Here is a 24,782-nt window from a genome sequence, read left to right as displayed (position 1 = left end):
CAGCCTGGGTGCCTGCAACTAATACCAATAACAACTATCACAGCTGAGAAGGATGTCATGTGTCAGACGCTGTGTCTGATGCTCTACACATGCTCGCCCATTCGTCTTCACATGCTCGCCCATTCATCTTCACATGCTTGCCCATTCATCTTCACATGCTCGCCCATTCATCTTCACCATGCTGCTGCTAGGTATTGTGCCACTTTCAGATGGACTAGCCTAAGGCTCAAGGAGATAAAGTGACAGAGGTAAGACTCGCGCAGGCTGTCAGACTGCAGGGTCTGAGGTTTTGACCTGGGCCTCCAAGCCCTGGAGAATATAATTTTTGAGAAGTATCTGCCATGACCACAGGAATTGAGTGCCTCGTCTGGTCTAGAGTCTCATACCATGTCTGCATCTGAGGCCTGCTCAGGCACCGAGCAGGCAGGAAGGGTTCAACACTGGATGGATGATGCTCAGGGCTGTTCAGGGGTCACAGAAGCAGCTGGTGATAGGTGGTTTGTTGAAATGAGAAGGGCCTGAGCCCTCAAGACAAATCACACCATTTCTGAGAGGAACTGGGAAGGCAATTTGCCCCCAGAAGCTATTTCCAAGACCTACCTTCCCTTCGGTTAGTGACCTGCTCCCTTTCCATCCCCCAGCAGGTAAAAGGTTGTGGTTATTCCCAAACCACAGCTAGCTAGCTTCTCAGACATACCGAGCCCATGCCACCCTCTACTCCTCGTCTTCACAGGGAGGCTTGGCCCAGCTACATGCTCTTGCTCTCAAAGGCTGGTCCCTCCCCGGGAGGGAGACAAGTGCAGGCACTGACTGAATCCCTCCTCTCGCCCACTAACACCTTCCTCATCTTTGGGTACCCTTGGATCTTTCAGCTGATGTAGTCCTTTCTCTCATGTTTAATAAACAACACCCCGAGGGCCCTGGGGTACAAGTCTGGGACTATCAGTGGCCTTGGCTGCGTGCTTACTATGCAGCCTTCATCACAGCTGAACACTTCACGCTGGGCTGTCCTCCCTCCCCTCCATGACACAGGCCCTCCCAGTTTTCAATTGCTTCTCAAGCTCCTGTGAGGGGTCCCCTTTTCCACTTGCCTTTCCAATGCCACAGTCTCAGAGTTCTGCCTTCAGGGCCCTGTTTCTCACCTTGCACTTTCTGGGAGCCCCACACTGACAACCATCACCGTATCTATCATTGCTACCATGGTAACTCCCCAATCTCTGTCTCTGGCCCAGACTTCTCAACCAGCTAAATACCCAATGGCTGAGCACAGAGGTTTCTGAAAGCTGGCCTGCAAGCCACTGCTGGTGTGAGAGCAAGCCTTCAGCAACGTATACAGTGGAGTCAACATCTCATGCAGGCATTTCTCAGGTCAGCAAATGACACAAGCCATGTTCAGCCAAATTATCCTTGAAAATCCCTCTGGAAGGTGCCATATCGAGAACCAGCACAGGGTCTTTCATGATGACAGATACAGTCAGTTTCTCCTCCAGACTTTTAAAAAGATTTTTCTTTGGTTGAATAACAGAAATATATGGCTTGGTATATTTTTTAAAATAAAAAGGTACATTAAATACAAGAATTGTAACAGGCACAACAGATTTAAACTAACTCATCCTCAGCCTGTGCTTTTCAAACAGATTCTTTTTTTTCCCCTAAGAACAGAGATTTAACTTTGGTGTTAATTCTCATTTGAAGTGACTCCACCATATATGGATGTATGTATACATTATGAATATAATATGTGGGTGTGTATGTGTAAAACCTTCAGGCTGAAGTACTCTCTCCTCTTATCCCCTTTTTCCACTTGGCTGTGTACTTCCTGCTCTCCTAAATTTAGCTCAGCAGCTCCCTCTCTGAGGAGGGTTCCCTCCCTCCCCAGTTAAGATGCCTCTTTCTCTGGGTCTCGGCAGCATTCTGCCTGCCTATGGATCGGGTAGGGAGCACAGCATCTGTAATTTATTTGTGCATCTATCTCCTGTCCCAGGTAACCAACTCCTTGAATGCAACGGCCACATCTTATGCACCCTTGTGTCCCCCTGACCAGCACAAGGGCTTGGTGCACAGTAGGCTCTAGACAGATTTTTCTAGAAATAAATGACTAAAGACAAAGTTGGGAAGTTCCTCTGGAGAAGGGAATGGCAATCCACTCCAGTATTCTTGCCTGGAGAATTCCAAGGACAGAGAAGTCTGGCGGGCTACAGTCCATGGGATCGCGAAGAGTCGGACACGACTGAGTGACTCACACACACAGACACACACACACACACACACACACACAAGACAAAGCAAACATTTCAGCAGGGTGTTACAGACTTACAGAGTCAGTGAGCATGGTGAGGTGGGCCAGAACATGGAATTACATTTAGCCAAGGTCTCTTCTAGCTCATGAGTTTGAGCCTTTGTGATGTTTTCCTCTCTGCATATGGCGGGAAAGTTTCTACATGAGTTGGGATATGCTGGGTGGAAGCCTGAAGTATGGTGTCAGGTTGAAGAACCCCCAGAAGTCAAAGAAACCTGAATGCCCACCTGACATTAGGTTAGAAGAGAAAGGCAGTGAGGGGCAGGACGACAGGCTGTGCACAGGAAGCTGGTTCCCAGGCTACTCCTATTCAGAAAACAAGATGCCTATCAACCTGCACCACCTCCAGCTGCTCCAGCTCCCAAGTCACTACAACTGTGGAGATGGTCCGGGCAGTCCAGTGTCAGGAATGCTGAGATGGACCAGGAAGTCACTGTGAGAACAGGTCCTTCTGGACACAGCCAGGAAGTAGAAGAAATGTTCTCTCTGTTTCCCATCAGTCTCCCCTTTTAGGATCCAAAGATCCCCTCTTCATATGAGCCCAGGGTTCCTATACACCCAGGCAGCCCTCAGGAAAGAGCAAATCATGTTAAATGTGTCAGCCCTACTGTGTTAATGGTAACATGCAGTCTTTAGATAATGTTTCAGCCCAGGAAATAAATCTCTAGCTGGCATTTCAGGTAGTTACGAGGCTAAGATCCTACTCATCCTCAAGGGACGGCCCCATCGATCTAAAAGTAAGATGGCCCTGCCATTCCCCTGTGGCTCAGCCGGTAAAATATCCACCTGCAATGCAGGGGACCTGGGTTCGATCCCTGGGCTGGGAAAATCCCCTGGAGGAGGCTACCCACTCCAGTATTCCGGCCTGGAGAATTCCATGGATTGTATAGTCCACACAGTCCATGGGGTCGCAAAGGTTTAGACATGACTGAGTGACTCTCACTTTCACGCTTGCCATAGAAGAAGTTCCAATAGGGCTCTACTCCCAAGGCCAAACCAGCCAACATCTTCAGGATGTGACATTTGGAATGTCGTGTTACCCTCCCACTCACTTTTAAGCAGGGCTTCCCAGGTGGCCCTAGTGGTAAAGAACCTGCCTGCCAACGCAGGAGACCTAAGCGACATGCATTCAATCCCTGGGTTGGGAGGATCCCATGCAAAAGCAGAACCACCATCAACCTTTTTCGCCTAGCTCATGTTTCACCTAACATCATCTGCTGCTCCAGAATTTACAAAGCACTACTGTGACCCGCAACCATAGTCTGCTCTTGCATCCTCCATTGAAAACAAAGCCACTGTGCCCAGCTCTGTGTCACTGGAGGGGCATTCGTTACCTGTTCTGGGACTTGCGGTGACCTCGTGTGTCCTTCTTGGGTCTCCGGGTGACGGGTGGGGCTGGGGTGGAGGGCAGGGGGGGTGGAGCAGCAGGTGTGGGAGAAGGAGGTAGACCATTGCTTGGCTTACTCTTGGGGTTCTTGTCAGCCTCATATTCAAAGGTGCGCTTGGGTTTGGGGACAGGGTTCACAGCGGGATCAGGGGAGCTCTTCGCTGGCAGCAGCTGGGAGGTCGGGCTATTTCCAGGGGTCCCTGGCTTAGCGGGACCACTGCCTTCCCTCTCCGGGGGTGGGCCCGCCTCCCCCCCAACTCCAGCCGTTCCTCCTGCCCGGCTGTCAGTGCTCACACTCGCGTTCCCTGTGGGTTCCTCCAAGGGGCCCAAGGTCCCAGTCTTCCATCTCCCTCGGTCTACGCTGTAGCAGCTGCTGGGGAGCTGGGGGAGCCCCCGGCCTGGCTGCTCCTTCAGGGCCTGTTCAATTTTCTGGATCCGACTCAGCACCGCTGAGCTCTCCTTCCTGCTGCTGTGCCCCCTGAGTAAGGCACTGGGCTCGCTCCGGCCTGGCCTTTTCTCCAGCCGGTAGAAAGAGTCCCGCACAGGGAGCACCTCTCCCTCCTCCTCGGTCTCAGGGTAGGAACACTCGGAGAAGGTCCTGCTCATCCTCCGGAGGCCCTTGAAGTCGAAGGTCTTGTCCGAGCTGCAGGGGGACGGCACCACGCTGGGACAGCCCACGCTGGGGCAGCCCTCACTGGCCGCCCACTCGCCCCCAGAGCCCTCCCGCTTCTCTCCATACACGCTCATCCTGGGCGAAGCCTCTCGGCGACCCTCCCATGCTGAAATCTTCTCCCGGATGCCCAGGCTGTGGGCACGGGGGCCAGCACGGTTTAGAAAGACACTCCGGGGGCCCACTGCTGACCCCAGGGACGGAGTGCTCTGGGCGAGGGGCGGGGAAGCAATGATGCCCTCTACATCTTGGGCTGCCCCCCGGACGTTCTCCTTCTGGTCCTCTCTCTTGCACACAGCAGGGCTTCTGTCCAGATAACCGAAGCTGGTGGCCTTGAGGGGACAGACGGGTGGTGAGGTGTCGGGGGAGGGGGCTTGAGGATGCTGGGGTGAAGGCTCACGGGGATGCCAGTCCTTGAGGAGCAGCCGGGAACTGGAGCGGCTTGGGTACCTGCAGGCGGATGTCTCACTGTCACTGAGCGGGTAGATGGGACTCCTCGGTGGGGAGAGAACCGGAGGTGGAGAGACTGACTGAGACCTAGGAGAAAAAAAGAAAAAGAGAGATGGCAGTGCATGGACTGAGAACACTGTTTTATTCTTAAAGAGCTCAGCTCACCCCTTTCCTATGGGACTCTCAAGCTCAAAGTACTATATGCAATAATGTACCTTCCAAAGCTGTCCTCAGGAAGAAACATCTTATCCAGAGTGGGCTACACGCAATGGGTCTCTCTGCCCAGTTCACACCCAGAGGCCCTGGGCACCGTCTGCCATAGAAGCCAGGTCTACAGCAGGCCAGAGCACCCCCAAAGTCCACCTCTGCCAATCAGAGAGCAGTAAGACCAGGGGTGTGCTGCTAAATGTTTAATAACCAGCTCCTTGCAGGGAGAAAGCATAGATTTGTCACACCTGCCAACTTCCACAACATAAATATTCCTACTGTGGCTGAGTTCAGACGACCCATGTGACCTCACTGGATGTGGAGTTGGGAAGAAACACTCATGTTCAACTCTCATGAGCTGCTACAAAGCATCTCCAGCACCCACTTCCTAAAGTGGTCCCAAATATATACTTGACCCCTGTGATCTATTTCCTTGACAAGACCCATCTCCCCTCAGGCTTCTGCTACCAGACACAAGACACTCCACCTCAGCTTGGGTCTTGATCAGAACTCAGATCCCTGAAGGTCTCAAAAGGATCAGAGGTGTGCGTGTTAGTCACTCAGTCATGTCGGACTCTTTGCAACCCCATGGACTGGAGCCCACCAGGCTTCTCTGTCCTTGGGATTCTCCAGGCAAGAATACTGGAGTGGGTTGCCATTCCCTTCTCCAGGTGATCTTCCCAACCCAGGGATTAAACCCTGGTCTCCAGCATTGCAGACAGATTCTTTACCATTTGAGCTACAGGGAAGTCCCCCAAAAGGATCAGAAAGGCCCCTCAAGAAAGAATCCTTTCCACTGTCTCAAAGGAGGCTAATGGGGAAAGAAGACCAGCTCCTTCACAGCTCTAGCCCCCAGCAGTGGTAACACATAACACAAGCCACCTCCTAGCTCCAGATCAACACACAGATCTTAGCAAATATTGGCAACAGTTCTAAATAAATGTTTTTACATTGTTGTTCAGTCACCAAGACCTGTCCAACTTTTCGTGACCCCATGGAATGCAGCACACCAGACTTTGCTGTCTTTCACTATCTCCCCGAGCTTGCTCAAACCCATGTCCATTGAATAGGTGATGTCATCCAACCATCTCATTCTCTGTTTCCCCCTTTTCCTCCTGCCCTCAATCTTTCCCAGCATCAGGGTCTTTTCCAATGACTTGGCTGTTCACATCAGGTAGCCAAAGTATTGGAACTTCAGCTTTAGCATCAGTCCTTCCAAAGAATATTCAGGGTTGATTTTCTTTATGATAGGTCTTAACATATATTTTGGAGAAGGCAATGGCACCCCACTCCAGTACTCTTGCCTGGAAAATCCCATGGACAGAGGGGCCTGGTGGGCTGCAGTCCATGGGGTCGCTAAGAGTCAGACAGGACTGAGCGACTTCACTTTCACTTTTCACTTTCATGCTTTGGAGAAGGAAATGGCAACCCACTCCAGTGTTCTTGCCTGGAGAATCCCAGGGGCAGGGGAGCCTGGTGGGCTGCCGTCTATGGGGTCACAGAGTCGGACACGACTGAACTGACTGAGCAGCAGCAGCAACATATATTTATTCATTCAATCTTCACAAAACTCTGTCATGTTATTAAACTTTATTATTATCCTCATTTTGCAAATGAAAAACACTGAGGTATAGAAAGGTTAAACATCTCATTCAAGGTCTCAGCTGGTATGTGAAGCCAGGACTGCGCTATGTTGCTGCTCTAAAGAGGAGGCAGTGACCTCCACCATTCTTGTGAACTGCCCGGGTCCCTAGACATAGAGGAGCAGAGACCCCCACAGCTCTGGGCACAAGCCTGTCTCCACTGTAGTGTTTGTAAGTATCAGGGAACCTCTTGGTCTTCCTTATGAGACCATGGTTTCTTCTAGGTGGAGGGACACCTACTCTGTGTCTAGAAGGTGCACCATGAATGAGGAACAAATAAAAGACAGGAAAAGGTACAGGTAAGCCGACTGAAGAGAACCATGGGCATACTTCCTCGTCAGCATTCTTTTCTAGTTGTCTACTAGGGCAATCACTGTCAACTTTCAGAAATGTTCCCAAACTGCTTTAGTTCAAAGACAGCAGGGCTTCGCCAATACTGCATGCTCCCAAGGCCTACCTGACCCTAATCCCCAGGCCTTCAGAGTGGGGCGGTCCAGACTCACAGGCTCCAGAGCACCATGCCATCTGGGGAATGCAGCCAGCTGCCCCTGAGCCAGGCTGCTGTCGCTGCTCGATCACACACAGAAAACTGCAGCTTGGGTGAGTCAGGGATTGGCCAACAATTCCCTGTTGGGTCATAACCTCTGGCTGCCCCCAGTCAACAGGAAACCTCAACATGCTTAAGTTGTTTTTAAAAGGGCAAGTCAAACAAGAGCCATCCCACGTGTACATGAGCACAGATGAGAGAAATCCGGTGCCCAGCCAAGCCGATGACCAAAGAGACTTTGCTCAGCAAGGAGGTGTGAAACAAGTACTCCCCAGGGTGGGCAGGGCTAGGGCAACATGCCAAGCTGGAGTCTGGGGAGAGCCTGACCTACTCACAATCAAGAAAGGCCCAGGTCCCTCACTTCTTTCACAGAACCACAGATGCAAAAGGTCAAAGTCCAGCCCTGTAAGGCAACAAGTGTCTGGACTACACAAAGGACTCTATGTCTCAGTTACTCTCAACTGGAGGCGGGAGAAGATGCCTTTAACAGAAGATGACTTTGTCATGCGTTTATTCATTCAGTAATAATTAGTGAGCACCTACTCCATGCCAGGCCCTGCTCTAGGCACTAGCTATCAGAATAAACAAGAGACAAAAATTCATGTTCTCATGAAGCCTGAATCCTAGTCAGTGGTGACCAGTATTTAATGAGACTCAGAATCTCTCAGGAAGCCCTTTCAAACTATATATACCTCATCTCTCTAGATATTTTGATAAATGCTCCCCTACGAAGTAGCTCCTCAACCTTCAAGGTGAGAATTCACCAGTCCATGAAGCCACTGGGGAATGGGGGCAATGGCTCCCACATGGGGACAGAAAAACAGCGAGAACCTCTGGTCTGTTAAGATCCCAGTCTGCTTCTGATGCTTTCAGAAAGGATGACTCTGAAAGTTCCCTCAGTAGTTTGAACATGAAGGCAATCCCACAAGTTAAGAAATTCTCTCAGTGCCTAGTCTGTTTTAACTGAGGCTTAGTTTTTCTCTCCTACTGAAGGATAAAACAGAGAGACACAGGCTCTTCCTTTAAAGGTCCTGGTCTTTGGATCTTCGCTCATCTGGGACCCAGAGCCACAGGTGCTCCTCGCCCAGACCCACATATAGGCCAAGCCAATGTGCTCTGGCAACTTGGGGTCAAAAGGAGGCCTGACTACGTTGACCTGGAGTACAGGCACCTCCAGGTTCATCACAAAGCAGCAGCGTTCACTCATACCACGGTCATCCATAAGGCCCCGCCCCTCATGGGCTCCAATGCTCACCGAAGGACAGAACTCACTGCATTTCTCTGCACGTTTCCGATTCTACCTGGTATCAGGAATGTGACCATGGGCAAAGCCACACAAACTCTATAAGCTGCCAGTATCAATTTCTCAAAATGTTGTTCTAACTACATCAGAGTTGTTGTAATGGGCACATGCCACCATGGATATGAAATGAATCAAACATTGTAACTCATTATGACAGTTTATTATTAGTAAGTTTTTCACCAGGTTATCTAGGCTGGTTGTTCTCAGTACAGGGTAAGAACATCACAGTAGCAGCGTTTAAGTTCCAGCACAGCCACTAACAACTTACATGACTGGCGCAGATAACTTTCTCTAAGCCTCAGTTTCCATATCTCTGGCAGAAAACAACAAAATTCTGTAAAGTAATTATCCTTCAATTAAAAAATTAATATTCCTTTTTAGAAAGGAAAATGACCAGAAGCAGATCACACTAAATAAATAAATAAAATGGAGGTTAAAAGAACACAGATCTCAGCAGACTGTTGTAAGGAATAAAGACAACATGGATCAAGTGTCGAGCTCAGTCGCTAACACACAGTACTCAATCTTAGCTTGATAATAACTAACATCAACAAGGAGCTGCCTATTCAGAATAATCACTTGATAAACTAATTAAAACAGTTTACCTCTGTCCTTGGATTCTAAGCATTCAGGGTGGGAGGGGAGAAGTGTGAAAGGGCTAGTCACTCAGTCGTGTCCAACTCTTTACAACGTCATGGACTGTAGCCCGCCAGGCTCCTCTGCTCATGGGATTCTCCAGGCAAGAATACTGGAGTGGGTTGCCATGCCCTTCTCCAGGGGATCTTCCCAACCTAGGGATCGAACCTGGGTCTCCTGCACTGCAGGCCCATTCTTTACTGTCTGAGCCAGGAGTCAGACATGACTTAGCGACACACACACACACACACACACACACACACACCCACACACCCCACACACACCAAACCACACACCCACCCCACCCACACACACACCCCCAGGGAAGCCTGGGAAAAGAAAGGAGTAAATTAAATACAGTCATAAATTCTTTGCAGCTCACGCTATCAAAAGGTAGAGTCTACTCTTCCGCCCCTTGATTCTAGGCTGACCCTGTGATTTGCTTTGATGAATAGAATATGGTAGAAAATAAACTATCTCAGTTTAAAATTCGAGGCCTCAAGAAGCCTTGACGTTTCCAACTTCACACACTTGGGGTTCTGCCCTGAGACTGTCACATAAGAAAAACCAGTCTGGTGTTTCAGAGGAGGCCATGCACAGTGTCACTGTGGCCCCCCAACCACCACATGGGCCTGACACGCAGTGAGGTCATCTTGGAGCCAATGAACCAGCTACATGAGCAAGCCCGGGGGAAGCGAGGAGAGGAACTACTCAGTGAATGCACAAGAAATGTGAGAAATCACTGATTGTTCTAGGCCCCTAAGTCTTAGGGTGATTTGCTACAACACAATAGCAAAGTGATGTGGTGGGAAAGGCTGGGCTTGTGTGTAAGTGGCCCCCCATCCCCACCCCAGTGCAGGACCGCTGTCCTGGGCCTCCCATCCCCATGCCTCTCTCCTGCACTTCCCTAGAGACCAGCTGCCAAGGGTTGCGTATTCGGACTGCACCTCTCTCTCCCTTTCTCTCACTGCTCAAGGCTCTGGCACTCTTCTGGGGGTCTCCCCCAAGCATTCCCTGGAAATGAAGCTAGCTCTGCACTCCCAAGAATCAGCTTCCATCCGGAGAATCCTCACCTAGAGCACAGGATGGACACGTGTGTCCTTGTGACAGTGAGTGCATACAGCAGGTGGCACCTCCGAGGCACGGATGGGAGAGTGTGCTCACTCTGGTCCTCAGTTTCACGCTCCAGTTGTTTCCCAATTCCTCACACTGAGGCTGGAAGTGAAAGCCACTCTCCCCTTGTTGCACAAGGAAAGACTACGGTCAAGAGAACGACAGTGCCAGGACCCAGACTGCCTTAGGAAGCCAAGTACCTGAGAAAAGCCTCTTCTGGGGTCTGGTCTCTCGTTCTGCCATTGACAGGTTCCAGCTTCAGGTCTTCAGGGCTCCCAGGGCAGCTCATGGCCAACCTTCCCTGAACCCTGAGCAAGCGGACAAAGGAAGCCACCTAGTAGCCAGATGACAGTGTGCCAACCGTAACAGGCTTGAGACACGCCTCAGCTCTTCACCCGTTCAGCCAGTATGCACTGAGCACCCACTACACACCAGGTACTATTTCAGGCATTGAGGATCAGCAGAGACTAAAACTAGACAGTCTCTCTCTACAGGTGATAGTCTGGTAGGGGGACAGTATGGCCTTATTTGTCTTGAGTGAATAGACAATAAGCAAACCCATGCTGTGAGAGGGTTGTGGGGCCAGTGAAGGAGAAGAAGGCAGGGTAAAGGGGCAGAGCTTAACCGTGGAGGAGATCAGGGCAGGCCCCTCTGCCAAGGGACCATGAGAACAGAACCTTAAGGAAGTGAGCAATGTGTTTATCCAGGGGAGGAATGTTCCAGGCAAGAGGAGCAGGAAGGCAGAGGCTTGGGGCAACTGCATACTTACTGTATTCTGGGGGCAACCAAGGGGCCAGCGTGGCCAGAGTTGAGTGTGAAGAAGAGGAGTGGGCTGGAGATCAGTCAGAGGCACCAGAGAAGCCCACAGACCAAGAGGAAGGCTGGGGCTTTACTCTGAGAAAGGAAGCTCTTGAAGGAGTGTGAGCTAAAGAATGACATGCTCTGATCATATCAGAAAATGAACTGTAGGGATGCAAGGGGGCCACAGTGAGATCATGTAAAGGCCACTGGAACAATCCACACAAGAAGTTACTGTGGTGTGAACTAGAATGACAGCAGGACAGATGGATTTTTCTCCAGGGCTATGCCAATCAGATTGGCTGAACGAGTGGATAAGAGGTAAGAGAGACAAAGGAAAGTCAAGGATGAATCACAGTTCTGGGCCTGAGCACCTGGTAGAAAGGAGTTGGGGTTATAAATTTCCACTCGGGACTTGTCAGTGGTGTACAGATATTATTTTAAAACCTCATGGCTAGACAAGAAGAGGAACTAAGGAGCCTCTTGATGAAAGTGAAAGAGGAGAGTGAAAAAGCTGGCTTAAAACTCAACATTCAGAAAAAGAAGATTATGGCATCTGGTCCCATCACCTCGTGGCAAATAGATGGGGAGACAATGGAAACAATGACAGACTATTTTCTTGGGCTCCAAAATCACTGCAGATGGTGACTGCAGCTATGAAAGTAAAAGAAACTTTCTCTTTGGAAGAAAAGCTATGACAAACCTAGACAGCATATTAAAAAGCAGAGACATTACTTTGCTGACAAAAGTCTGCTAGTCAAAGCTATGGTTTTTCCAGTAGTCATGTATGCATGTGAGAGTTGGACTATAAAGAAAGCTGAGAGCTGAAGAATTGATGTTTTTGAACTGTGGTGTTGGAGAGTCCCTTGGACAGAGAGGAGATCCAACCAGTCAATCCTAAAGGAAATCAGTCCTGAATATTCAATGGAAGGACTGATGCTGAAGCTGAAGCTCCAATACTTTGACCACCTGATGCAAAGAACCGACTCATTGGAAAAGACCCTGATGCTGGGAAAGACTGAAGGCGGGAGGAGAAGGGGAGGACAGAGAATGAGATGGTTGGATGGCATCACCGATTCAATGGACATGAGTCTGAGTAAGCTCCAGGAGTTGGTGACAGACAGGGAAGCCTGGTGTGCTGCCATCCTTGGGGTCACAGAGAGTCAGACACGACTGAGCCACTGAACTGACTGACATGGCTAGATGAACCATCTAGGGAGTCAGGGTATCTAGGGAAGTCCAAGGGTTGAACCCTGGGGCATTCCAGCATTTCCAGCTCAGGTAGAGGAGGAACAACTAGCGAACGAAAACTGGGAAGAGCAAGTAGTGAGGAAGGAAGGAAACCATGAGCTTTCCTGATATCCTGAGACCTTTGAGAAACAGGGAGTGATCAGTTGAGCCAAATCTGCTAACAACTAAGCAAGGAAAAGACTGCAGAGTGACCCCTAATTTAGGTAGTCACTGTAACCTTAAGAAGAGAGACTCTGGCGGAGTTGTAGGAAGGGAAGCCTGACTGGAAGGAATTCAAGAAATTAAAGAGAGGGAATGGAGACAAGGAGCTCAGACAACTCTTTCAAAGGTTTCCCTAAAGGAGGAACAAGGAAATGAGGTGGTAATTGGAGGGGAATGTTGGGTACAGAGTGCATGTTTGTATCATGACCAGAATAATCCAGTGGAGAGTGAAATGCTGTTCAAGTAGGACAAGTGCAGGCCGTGAGAACAGTGAGCAGTGAGCGGGCGTGAAGGGCTAGGGACCTCACGCCTACCTACGGGGTCGGGGGCTTAGACTGAAGAACCCCACTTGGTCTCATTCCCAGGCACCCAGACTTGAGTGTCTTCTCACACAATCTCATTCCTAGGCTGCTTTCTGCACCCTGGCTTTGACTCCTGTATATATTCCCAATTCATTCCTCAGAGGGAAGACAAGGTCAGATCTGTTCTTTCTTCCCTCTCCCTGAAGCATCTGATCCAGCTTCCTCCCCAGATTCAACGATGTACTCGATGCCTAAGACCTCAGATCTTCCCTCCCCGTGCCATCCCCACTGCTACCTGCTGCCACCTTGATTCAGATCTTACCTTTCACTGGGACTATTAAAATAAGCTCTCAACTTCCCTCTCTGCTTTTGGTCTTAACCCAGTTCCAAGGCCATCCTCTTGCCTCCTGACATCTTTCTAAACTACAAAACTCATCATGCTTCTAACTTCCCACTCTCTAAGGAATGAAAAGCAAATTCATGGGCATGGATCACAGGGACCGCATGATCCGGTCCCCATGTGTCCTCTATCATCTCATACTGTCTTTTCCTCCAAACAAATCTGCATCTCACACTTAGTCACATCAAACTCCTTGCTTTTCACAACTCTAGGCCTTCACACATTCTGTCTCCTTTGCGGCGGTGCTGGCTTGTCCACTTACACATCTCTGTGGCTCCTCCGTGGTATCTCTCTTGACACTACCTCCCTCACCCAGGTGGAGATGTGAGATTTGATGCCTCCACTGTGCCTGGAAAAAGTCTGTATTGGGACTTTGTAACATTTTATTGGACCGTATGGTTTCATCACATGCCTCCCTCACTAGACTATGTAGCAGTGAACCTAACTGAAGGTGGTGACAGTGTCTTGTTAACCCCAATATCCCCAGCTCTTTGCATGGCATCTAGAATTTAGTAGGAATTAATACATCCGTGCTGAATGACTAAATGAACAAATTTTAAAAAATGATTAAAACCTAGGTCTCCTTATGACTCCCCAGGGTATTGTTCACAAATTTCCTCACCTCCCTCTTTGAGGCACATGACCCAAAGAACAACACAGAAATGTACACAAAGCACTTAGTGCGGCCCAGCACGGCTGTCAGTCCCCAAGCCTTCTCCCGCAAGGCAAAAATCGCACCCTAGGCCAAGAGTCCAGACAGCTGGGTTTTGCTCTTGTCCTGGATCCCTCACTTTCTGGATATGCTCATGAGCAAAGTCACCTAAATTCTCTGAGCCTCGGGCTCTCTGTCTATAAAACAGTGGGAAACACTTGCTCTGAGTATCCTCACATACTAGTTGTATGACTAAGGTGATGTAAACTTTAAAAGTGTTTGAACAACAATAACAGTTCCATGAAGACAGAAGAAATATAAAAGAGAAGTAAATACAAAACAGCTAAAGGACACTTAAGACTCTGATCTTATCACCGCTTGCTCTTTACGCTAACATCTCGGAGCCCGTTCCCAGGAAGGCAGACACGGTGAAACCTGGCCCTGGTGCCACTGCCCCAGCCGCAGGCAGCCAGCTCTGCTGCTCAGCACAGACATGGCCACCACACTGTGGCACAGGACTGGCCAAAACCAACCTGACAGGAGAGGGACGAAGATAAACAGACACAAGGAAAGAGAAGAAAGGGGGAGATGCAAAGGAAATGTAACAGAGGAACGTAAGCACACACACACACAAAGGTGTAAGACCAGCGAGTAGGACAGAAAGGGCATCAACTAAGGTAGAGAATAAGAAACTAACTTAGAGAGAAAGCAGTGTGTGTGTGTGTACACGGACACACATGCACAGGCAGAAAGTGAGAGTTAAAGTGCAAAATACATGCCCTTCCCTCTGGCGCTGTTTCACAAGAATATGACCCAGCCCTTGGGTTAGTGACCTGGGCCATTCTCCAGTAATATAGCAGGAAGTATTCATGACAAGGTATATAGTATATATTGTCAAGGTCACCCAGGGACTTTTTGGGAGGGAAGGCTGTCTTTAGCCCTTGACGATAGGACTGTTCTCAACTCAGCATGCTCTGGCTACAGAGCTCCTGAAGTATTAGTATCAGGAAGAAGACCGACTTGGGATAAGTTGGAGAAGGTTCCTGGAGTCCAGGAAATAGCCTCAGAGGCACTGAGATGGGCTGTGGGTACCATGACGTGGTAAAGAGCCTCTTGAAAGTGAAAGAGAGTGAAAAAGCTGGCTTAAAGCTCAGCGTTCACAAAACTAAGATCATGGCATCCAGTCCTATCACTTCATGCAAATACATGGGGAAACAGTGGAAACAGTGGCAGACTTTATTTTTTTGGCTCCAAAATCACTGCAGATGGTAACCGCAGCCATGAAATTAAGTCGCCTACTCCTTGGAAGAAAAGTTATGACCAACCTAGACAGCATATTAAACAGCAGAGACGTTACTCTGCCAACAAAGGTCTCTCTAGTCAAGGCTATGGTTTCTCCAGGAGTCATGTATGGATGTGAGAGTTGGACTATAAAGAAAGCTGAACACCACAGAATTGATGCTTTTGAACTGTGGTGTTGGAGAAGACTCTTGAGAGTCCCTTGGACTGCAAGGAGATCCAATCAGTCCATCCTAAAGGAGATCAATCCTGGGTGTTCATTGGAAGGACTGATGTTGAAGCTGAAACTCCAATACTTTGGCCACCTGATGCGAAGAAATGACTCATTTGAAAAGACCCTGATGTTGGGAAAGATTGAAGTCGGAAGGAGAAGGGGATGACAGAGGATGAGATGGTTGGATGGCATCACTGACTCAATGGACATGAGTCTGAGTAAACTCTGGGAGTTGGTGATGAACAGGGAGTCCTGGCGTGCTGCAGTCCATGGGGTCACAAAGAGTTGGACACGACTGAGCAGTGGAACTGAACTGAACCATGACGTGAGCCTGTCTGCAGGTGAAGGTTACTCAGGGCCCAGCTTCCACTATGCCTAGTACCTACTAAGCAGGTGTCTAACCTGCTCCCAAATGAAAGTGCCTTGGAGTTGGTCAACCACCATCCCAGGCCTGCTCAACTAAAGTGGGCCCTGTTAGTTCAGTGGGCAATGGCGTGCTCCCATCACTATGTGACCACCCCAGCTCTGGAGATGGCATGCTCACTGCACTCCCCCAGGACATATTCTGGTATACTCAGAAGGAGAATAGGGAGGAGGCCTGCCAGAGTCCTATCTCCAAGTCCGGAAGTTTGTTCCCCAGGCCAGAGCAGGGGCTCAGCTCAGTAACTGACATCCCATTCTTGGACAGAAGTAAGAAAGAGGCTGACACTCACATCTTGACCACCCTGCTCGCAAAGCAGCTTCATCTCAAATGGCTGGAAGACCTCCAAAGGGTCCAGGACAGCCTCATCCTCCAAGAGGGGCTACACCTGGACCACCATGCACAGAGCCTCCTGAGTCAGCCTTGGTTTGTCGGGGTAAGCAGAACGGTGAAGTGAAGTCGCTCAGTCATGTCCGACTCTTTGCAACCCCATGGACTGTAGCCCACCAGGCTCCTCCATCCATGGAATTTTCTAGGCCAGAGTACTGGAGTGGGTTGCCATTTCCTTCTTCAGGGGATCTTCCTGACCCAGGGATCAAACCCAGGTCTCCTGCATTGCAGGCAGATGCTTTACCAATCTGAGCCACCAGGGAATCCAGTAGCTGAGCACAAAGTGAGTCACCTTTCCACCTCCAGGAAGCACATGTATCTGCCTGTCACCTGGCTCATTTCTGCAGAAGCACAAAGAGGAATGGTGAGATCTTCTTTGGGAGGGAATCAATCCCTAGTCCTCTGTGAAGTAGCAGCACTGAATAGAGAGTATTTACCAGACATAAGCCATCTCTGAGACAGGTGAAAAATGATGCCTTATGGGAACGTCCCCAATGCCCTAGTCCAGCAAAAATGGAACTGCCATATAAAGCAGAACCAGGCACCATCCAAAGCCAAGCGGGAGAAAAATGTAGTTCCAGGAAAACCTGCTAAAGATATTTGTGATGGTTTTAAAACACAGTACCCAAATGACATGCCTGCTGTCAAAATGACCCCTCATCTTGAATCTGGGCTCTGAGATTGCTTGACCAGTAGAATATGGTAGAGATGAACCTGTACCACTTTTCAGGCCCAGGCGCCAGGAAACTAACAGCTTCTGCTTCCAGTCACCCAGGCTGTGAGGAAGCCCAGGTCATGTGGAGAGGGTGTTCTGACTGACAATCCCAGCTGGGGTCCCAGCAACAGGCAGCATCAACCCCCCAGACATGTGAGATCAGATGACTCCAGGAGACACCAGCCCCTAGCCACTGGGTTGCCCTAAGCCTTGAAGTCTTTCCAGCTGGGGTTCCAGACATCATGAGCAGCAGCAGACATGCGTACAGTCTCTGTCTGAAACCAGCTCATCCACAGAGTCTGTGGGCATAATAACATGGCTGTTTGACACTATGAAATCTGCGGTGGTTATGTGTCAATAGACAACGGGCCCAAATTTTGGTACCAAGAAGTGGAGTGCTGTTGAAACAAAAACCTGGGACATTGACTGTGGGACTGAGGCATGGCTACTGGGGGTGGTGGTTAAGACAAAAGAAAGAAAATGTTAGAAGCTAGAGATAAGGGGACCTCATAATATTGAAAAGTTACGTAATTCCGTCACCTGTGGTAACATGGAAAATAAATGAGATGAACTAGCCAAAGACATTTCCAGGCAGAGTGCTGAAGGTGCCATTTGACTCCTTCTAACTGTCTCTAGAGAACAAGAAGAGATGAGCCAAACAGGAACTGTTCAGTTTTCCAGCAAAATTTAAAGGAAACATAAATGACAAAGGCTTTCAGAGTTAGAAAATAAAACTTGTTTCAGTCTCTATCTCTAGGCAGTAAAAAATTCTCAAATTAGGAAATGGCTTCCAGACTGCAGTGACAGTTACACTCTGTGTGCGTGTCTGTAAACTCATCAAACTGAAAACTTGAAATTGGATAGTTTATAATACTTTAATTATCCCCCAATAAATCTTCAGAAAAAGATCGGTAGAGTGGGACTGCAAGATGCTTTGTCAAGACCTAAAAAAATATTTAAAGCGCTGCCTCATTGAATCTTTTTGTTTTTTTTTTTTTTTCCTGTGGGCCATTTTTAAATTCTTTATTGAATTTGTTAAAATATTGTTTCTTTTTTTAAAAAAATGTTTTGGCTTTTTGGTGGTGAGGCATGTGGGGTCTTAGCTCCCCGATCAGGGACTAAACCCATACCTCCTGCACTGGAAGGTGAAGTTTTAACCACTGGACTGCCTGGGAAGTCCTAGCCTCATTGACTCTTACAGAAAAAGGCCTTCTAAGGATCTTAAGGACGAGCCATGCAGATCCTCTAAATAATAAAGCTTCTGAGACTCTTAAGAACCATTGTCCCATAGCAATCACAGCAGGAAAACTCCACTTATTCACCTTAGGAGGTACTAAAAGTGCCACTTGGAGACTCTGAACCAAGGGTTCTAAGAATGAATACAGACGGGGAGGGAAATCCTTCTGAGCTGAGTGGTCAGGAAAAGCCCTGCAAGAAATAACATCTGTATCCAGATTGGCAGAATTGTCAGGTTCTGTAGGAGCACAGTGAAGGATAAAAGCAGAAACAAACATCAGGGCTTCTAGGGAAAGCCTTTCCAACCAGGTCGAGTTTGATGGTGTCATAGATGACAGTAGTTTCTGAGCAGGGAGAGCCCAGTTGTGTTTACAGGGAGATGAATGTGGTGATAAAATAAAATAACAGAAGGAGCCCGAGAGCTAGGCGTGCGTTCTTCCCATTAGCTTTGTATCCTTGGGGAGTATCTCCTCTTCTCTGGGTTTGTTGCCCAAACTATCAAATAAGTGGCTGAGACCAAATGAGCTCTAAGGTTCCTTTTCTTCTCTTTCTCAGAGTCAGTGGACTAAATGGAAAGGGAATCCAAAGTTAACAAGACCTGCACTGGTCACCCACTTGTTTGATAGTTTGGGAAGCAGACACAGAGAAGAGGAGGTACTCCCCAAGGATACAAAACTAATAGGGGCAAGAACGCACACTTAGCTCTCCCACTCGTACTGTGGGTGTGTGCGTGCTAAGTTGCTTCAGTCAGGTCCGACTCTTTGCAACCCTATGGACCGCAGGTTGCCAGGTTCCTCTGTCCATGGGGTTCTCCAGGCAAGAATACTGGAGTGGGTTGCCATGCCCTCCTCCAGAGGATCTTCCTGACCCAGGGATTGAACCCAAGTCTCTTATGCCTCCTGCATTTGTAGGTAGGTTCTTCACCACTAGCACCACCAGGGAAGCCCTATTCAGTTCAGTTCAGTCACTCAGATGCATCCGACTCTTTGCAACCCCATGGACTGCAGCACGCCAGGCCTCCACGTTCATCACCAACTCCTGGAGCTGACTCAAACTCATGTCCATCAAGTCGGTAATGCCATCCAACCATCTCATCCTCTGTCGTCCCCTTCTCCTCCTGCCTTCAATCTTTCCCAGCATCAGGGTCTTTTCAAATGAGTCAATTCTTCCCATCAGGTGGCTAAAGTGTTGGAGTTTCAGCTTCAGCATCAGTCCTTCCAACAAAAATTCAGGACTGATTTCTTTTAGGATGGACTGGTTGGGTTTCCTTGCAGTTCAAGGGACTCTCAGGAGTCTTCTCCAGTACCACAGTTCAAAAGCATCAATTCTTCAGTGCTCAGATTTCTTTATAGTCCAACCCTCACATCCATACATGACTATTGGAAAAACCAAAGCTTTGATTAGACAGACAATTGTTGGCAAAGTAATGTCTCTACTTTTTAATATTCTAAGTTGATCATAACTTTTCTTCCAAGGAGCAAGTTTATTTTAATTTCATGTCTGCAGTCACCATCTGCAGTGATTTTGGAGCCCCCCAAAAATAAAGTCTCTCACTCTTTCCATTGTTTTCCCCATCCATCTGCCAAGAAGTGATGGGACCAGATGCCATGATCTTAGTTTTTTGAATGTTGAGTTTTAGGTCAACTTTTTCACTCTCTTCTTTCACTTTCATCAAGAGGCTCTTTATTTCTTCTTCGCTTTCTGCTGTGTGGTGTCATCTGCATATCTGAGGTTATTGATATTTCTCCCAGCAATCTTGATTCCAGCTTGTGCTTCATCCAGCCCGGCATTTCACATGATATACTCCACATAGAGGTTAAATAAACAGGGTGATAATATACAGCCTTGACATACTTCTTTCCTGATTTGGAAGCAGTCTGTTGTTCCATGTTTAGTTCTAACTGTTGCTTCTTGACCTGCATACAGATTTCTCAGGAGGCAGGTCAGGTGGTCTGGTATTCCCATCTCTTTAAGAATCTTCCACAGTTTATTGTGATCCACACAGTCAAAGGCTTTGGCATAGTCAATAAGCACAAGTAGATGTTTTCCTGGATCTCTGTTGCTTTTTCAATGATCCAACAGATGTTGGCAATTTGATCTCTGGTTTCTCTGCCTTTTCTAAATCCAGCTTGAACATCTGGAGGTTCATGGTTCACACACTGTTGAAGCCTGGCTTGGAGAATTTTGAGCATTACTTTGCCAGCATGTGAGTGCAATTGTGTGATAGTTTAAACATTCTTTGGCATTGCTTTTCTTTGGGATTGGAATGAAAACTGACTTTTCCAGTCCTATGGCCACTGCTGAATTTTCCAAATTTGCTGGCATATTGAGTGCAACACTTTCACAGCATCATCTTTCAGGATTTGAAACAGCTCAACTGGAATTCCATCACCTCCACTAGCTTTGTTCGTAGGATGCTTTCTAAGGCCCACTTGACTTCACATTCCAGGATGCCTGGCTCTAGGTGACTGATCACACCATCGTGATCATCTGGGTCATGAAAATCTTTTTTGTATAGTTCTTCTCTGTATTCTTACCACCTCTTCTTAATATCTTCTGCTTCTGTTAGTTCCACACTATTTCTGTCCTTTATTGTGCCCATCTTTGCATGAAATGTTCCCTTGGTATCTCTAATTTTCTTAAAGAGATCTCTAGTCTTTCCCATTCTATTGTTTTCCTCTATTTCTTTGCATTGATCACTGAGGAAGGCTTTCTTATCTCTCTTTGCTATTCTTTGGAACTCTACATTCAAATGGGTATATCTTTCCTTTTCTCCTTTGCCTTTTTGCATTTCTTTTTCTTGGGGATGGTCTTGATCACTGCCTCCTGTACAATGTCACAAACCTCATTCCATAGTTCATCAGGCACTCTATCTATCAGATCTAGTCCCTTAAATCTATTTCTCACTTCCACTGTATAATCATAAGGGATTTGATTTAGGTCACAGCTGAATGGTCTAGTGGTTTTCCCCACTTTCTTCAATTTAAGTCTGAATTTAGCAATAAGGAGTTCATGATCTGAGCCACAGTCAGCTCCAAGTCTTGTTTTTGCTGACTATATAGAGCTTCTCCATCTTTTGCTGCAAAGACTATAATCAATCTGATTTTGGTGTTGACCATCTGGTGATATCCATGTGTAGAGTCTTCTCTTGTGTTGTTGGAAGAGGGTGTTTGTTATGATCAGTGCATTCTCTTGGCAAAACTGTTAGCCTTTGCCCTGCTTCATTCTGTATTCCAAGGCCAAATTTGCCCATTATTCCAGGTGTTTGTTGACTTCCTACTTTTGCATTCCAGTCCCCTATAAGGAAAAGGACATCTTTTGGGGGTGTTAGTTCTAGAAGGTCTTATAGGTCTTCATAGAATCATTCAACTTCAAGTTCTTCAGCATTACTGATCAGGGCACAGACTTGGATTACTGTGATATTGAATGGTTTGCCTTGGAACGAACAGAGATCGTTCTGTCGTTTTTGAGATTACATCCAAGTACTGCATTTCAGACTCTTTTGTTGACTATGATGGCTACTCCATTTCTTTTAAGGGATTCCTGCCCACAGTAGTAGATATAATGGTCATCTGAGTTAAATTCACCCATTCTAGTCCATTTTAGCTCACCGATTCCCAACATGTCAATGTTCACTCTTGCCATCTCCTATTTGCCTTGATTCATGGACCTAACATTCCAGGTTCCTATGCAATATTGCTCTTTACAGCATCAGACTTTACTTTCATCACCAGTCACATCCACAACTGCGTGTTGTTTTGCTTTGGCTCTGTCTCTTCATTCTTCCTGGAGTTATTTCTCCACTGGTCTCCAGTAGGATACTGGGCACCTACCAGCCTGGGGAGTGGGGAGCCCTATTACTTGGCCATAAAAGAAACGCATTTGACTCAGTTCTAGTAAGGCAGATGAACTGAGAGCCTAGTCTACAGAGTGACGTTAAGTCAGAAAAAGAAAAACAAATATCGTATATTAACGCATATATATGGAATCTAGAAAGATGGTACGGATGAACCTATGTGCAGAGCAGCAGTGGAGACGCAGACACAGAGAATACACTTGTGGACACAGAGGGTAGGAGAGGGTGGGACGAATTGAGAGAGTAGCATTGAAACATACACATCACCACATGTAAAATTAGATAAGCAGTGGCAATTTGCTATATGACACAGGCAGCTCAAATCCAGTGCTCTGTGATGACCTAGGGGGTGGAATAGGGTGGGGTGTGGGAGGGAATTTCAAGAAGTGGGGGGACATATGTATACCTATGGCTGATTTGTGTTGATATAGGCAGAAATCAACACAATGATGTAAAACAATTATAAATAACTTTTTAAAAACTAAGTTAATAAGACCTATTATAAAAGAACTATAAGGACTCAAATAGCACATAGCCTATGCTCTATGAGGCTGATCTCACAGCCATCTAGACAACTGGTCAACAAACAGTCTTCTGGATACCGGGTATCATTCCAGGCTTGGAGAAGACAGAAAAAAGTCAAAGTCCTTGACCCCCAGAAATCTATACTTCTATAGTCACCCAAGTTTCCCACACGTACATCCAGAGGTGAGGTTCCTAAAAGACAATACCAATAGCTTGTATTTTTAAGTCACAATGACCTGCACGCTGGAGTTTTACAGTAAAGAAGCTGTTGAGGAAATCAGCAGGCGTGACAAGTCTTCTGAGAACAGCCCCTGCTGCCCACCAAGTCTTACAGCACAAGTGAAATCTCCTGAGAGCACCAAGTGGCAACGTTTACCCCATCGAGATGGCTGAACTAGCTCTCAATACAACGCCTTTTTGTTTGCAAGTCACTGAGCTGCTTCTAGTCTCACCCAGGTCATCAGTACCAACATCATAAAGCCTGACCTCTAGAATTCAGAGGAGCTTTGAGAATCTCACCTCCCACCCCCAGAAATGGATACAGCCAAATCTAAATAAGCTGGAGAGGGAGCAGCCCGTGGGAAGGGAAAGCAGCTAAGGGTGAAGCATCACGCCCCTCTGGCCTCACTAACAAAGAGAAAGGGAAGCTTGCTCCAGGAGACCCAAACATAGTAAGAACAGAACTCTGGTGGTCAATTGAAAGGTTGATTTCCTCCTACATAGCTTACCAAATCAAGAATGGGCTATAAAGGAAAAGGAAGATAATAAACAAAACACCCATAAAAAGCTAATAATGCAATGGAATCTAGGATCTTTAACCCAAACTAGCTCAGTGGTGGCACCAGGTGAGGTCTTTTTCAAATTAAGGATAGAGCCTTGAAAACACCTATCTCGGCACTTCCTTAGGATACCATTTGCCCTTCCCCACCAGTTTTCCATGCCCCAAAGTACCCCTGCCCCCAAAGTTGGGTACAAAGGCTTCTCCATATCATCAGGTTCCTTTGGCTCCATGTGGATGATGTGGACAGAGATCCCTAAAGCCACCAGGGCTCCGAGGCCCCAGCACCCCTGCACTCCCCAACCAGTCACACCTGGGAGTCTTTTCTCACTGGCACTCCTGAATGGGCAATGATTACAGGGCCCCAGGTCCCAGGCAAATGTCTATTAGATGGTCCGACTCAAAAATCTGGGTACCAACGTCATCGATCCAAACTGTAAATGCCTTGAAAAACAGAAAATGGATCCTTCCTTTGTGGCACCTAGAAGGAGAGCCCTCAGGGTTGCCTGACAAATTCCTAGATGAACTGGTGACTTACTGCCCTACTCGGCCCAAAGAACAGCCCCAGATGCGGCTGTGGGTGGAGGCAGCCACCAGATGACACCGCCAGATGACAACTGTGATGTAACAACTACAGCCCAGCAGTAGCCTCTGAGACAAGGCCTGTGACTCCCTGCCAAAAACCGAGGAAAGTAGGGAGGGAAGCGGAAATGTGGCAGGAAGGAAAGGAAGTGAAGACTGAGAAGGGAGAAATGGTTTTTTTAGGCACATCAGAGACTCAGATATTTACAAGTACCATCCATCATGTTACGACAGCAAGCTTGCTGAGAAGCTAAAGGAAGAGGGATTTCTAAAAATGTATAAAACATGTAGGGCTGTACTCCAAATAGAAACTAGGGTGCCTGTCAGCAGTTCTGATTCAGCTTTGTGACTTTATGTAAACAATGTATCTCCCATCCCATCCACCCACGAAGCGGAAATCAGAAGAAACAAATACTTAAAGGAGCTGAGGGCTGCTGGGTACGGTAATTTCTAATTCAGGTTCTAAGTATACTATTTCTTTTAACTTAAGAATAAAACAGTAAAATCACAAATAATGCTTCTTTCACCCCTACAGTCTCACATAAAAAAGACGGGGACCTTTGCTGCCAGTCTCCACCTGCCAACTCACATTCACACTACAGAGGAGGAAATGCCCCCTGACTGGCCAGAGCCCGCCAAGTTGTTCCCAAGAAAAAGATCACGGGGGACAAAGAGTCTAGGACCCAGGCCTGTTTCTGCCTCAGCCACCAACATGCCCTGGGAGAGTTCAGTTTTTCTATCAGCTTTACCCATGAGGTTGCTGGTCCCTGCCATCCTCAGCCTCACCCTGTTCAGGGAAGCAAGTACGCCAGCAACTGTAGTCCAGGTTAGAGAGAGTGGGTGGGCAGAGGGTTTCCTTACTGCTCTTGTTGCTACAGAGCAGATAGTCAATTTGTCTATCTGAGCC

The 24,782-nt window shown here is 47.7% G+C and overlaps 1 protein-coding gene across 4 annotated transcripts in view; it reads right to left on the bottom strand.

The window, feature by feature from the left end:
- The window catches only part of DENND2B (DENN domain containing 2B), a 166,075-nt gene that overhangs the window by 34,386 nt on the left and 106,907 nt on the right, over positions 1-24,782 (bottom strand). For 3 of the 4 annotated variants that reach the window (XM_040258426.1, XM_040258425.1, XM_040258427.1), the window contains one exon: positions 3,634-4,893. In XM_040258426.1, coding sequence (XP_040114360.1) covers positions 3,634-4,893 — 1,260 coding nt within the window. Of the gene's footprint in view, positions 1-3,633; positions 4,894-24,782 lie in introns of those variants that run through there. The other variant, XM_040258428.1, reaches the window with a different exon arrangement.

Source organism: Oryx dammah, unplaced genomic scaffold (genome assembly GCF_014754425.2).
Source record: "Oryx dammah isolate SB20612 unplaced genomic scaffold, SCBI_Odam_1.1 HiC_scaffold_17, whole genome shotgun sequence".
NCBI lineage: Eukaryota > Metazoa > Chordata > Mammalia > Artiodactyla > Bovidae > Oryx > Oryx dammah.
This window is presented reverse-complemented; position numbering and strand designations above follow the sequence as displayed.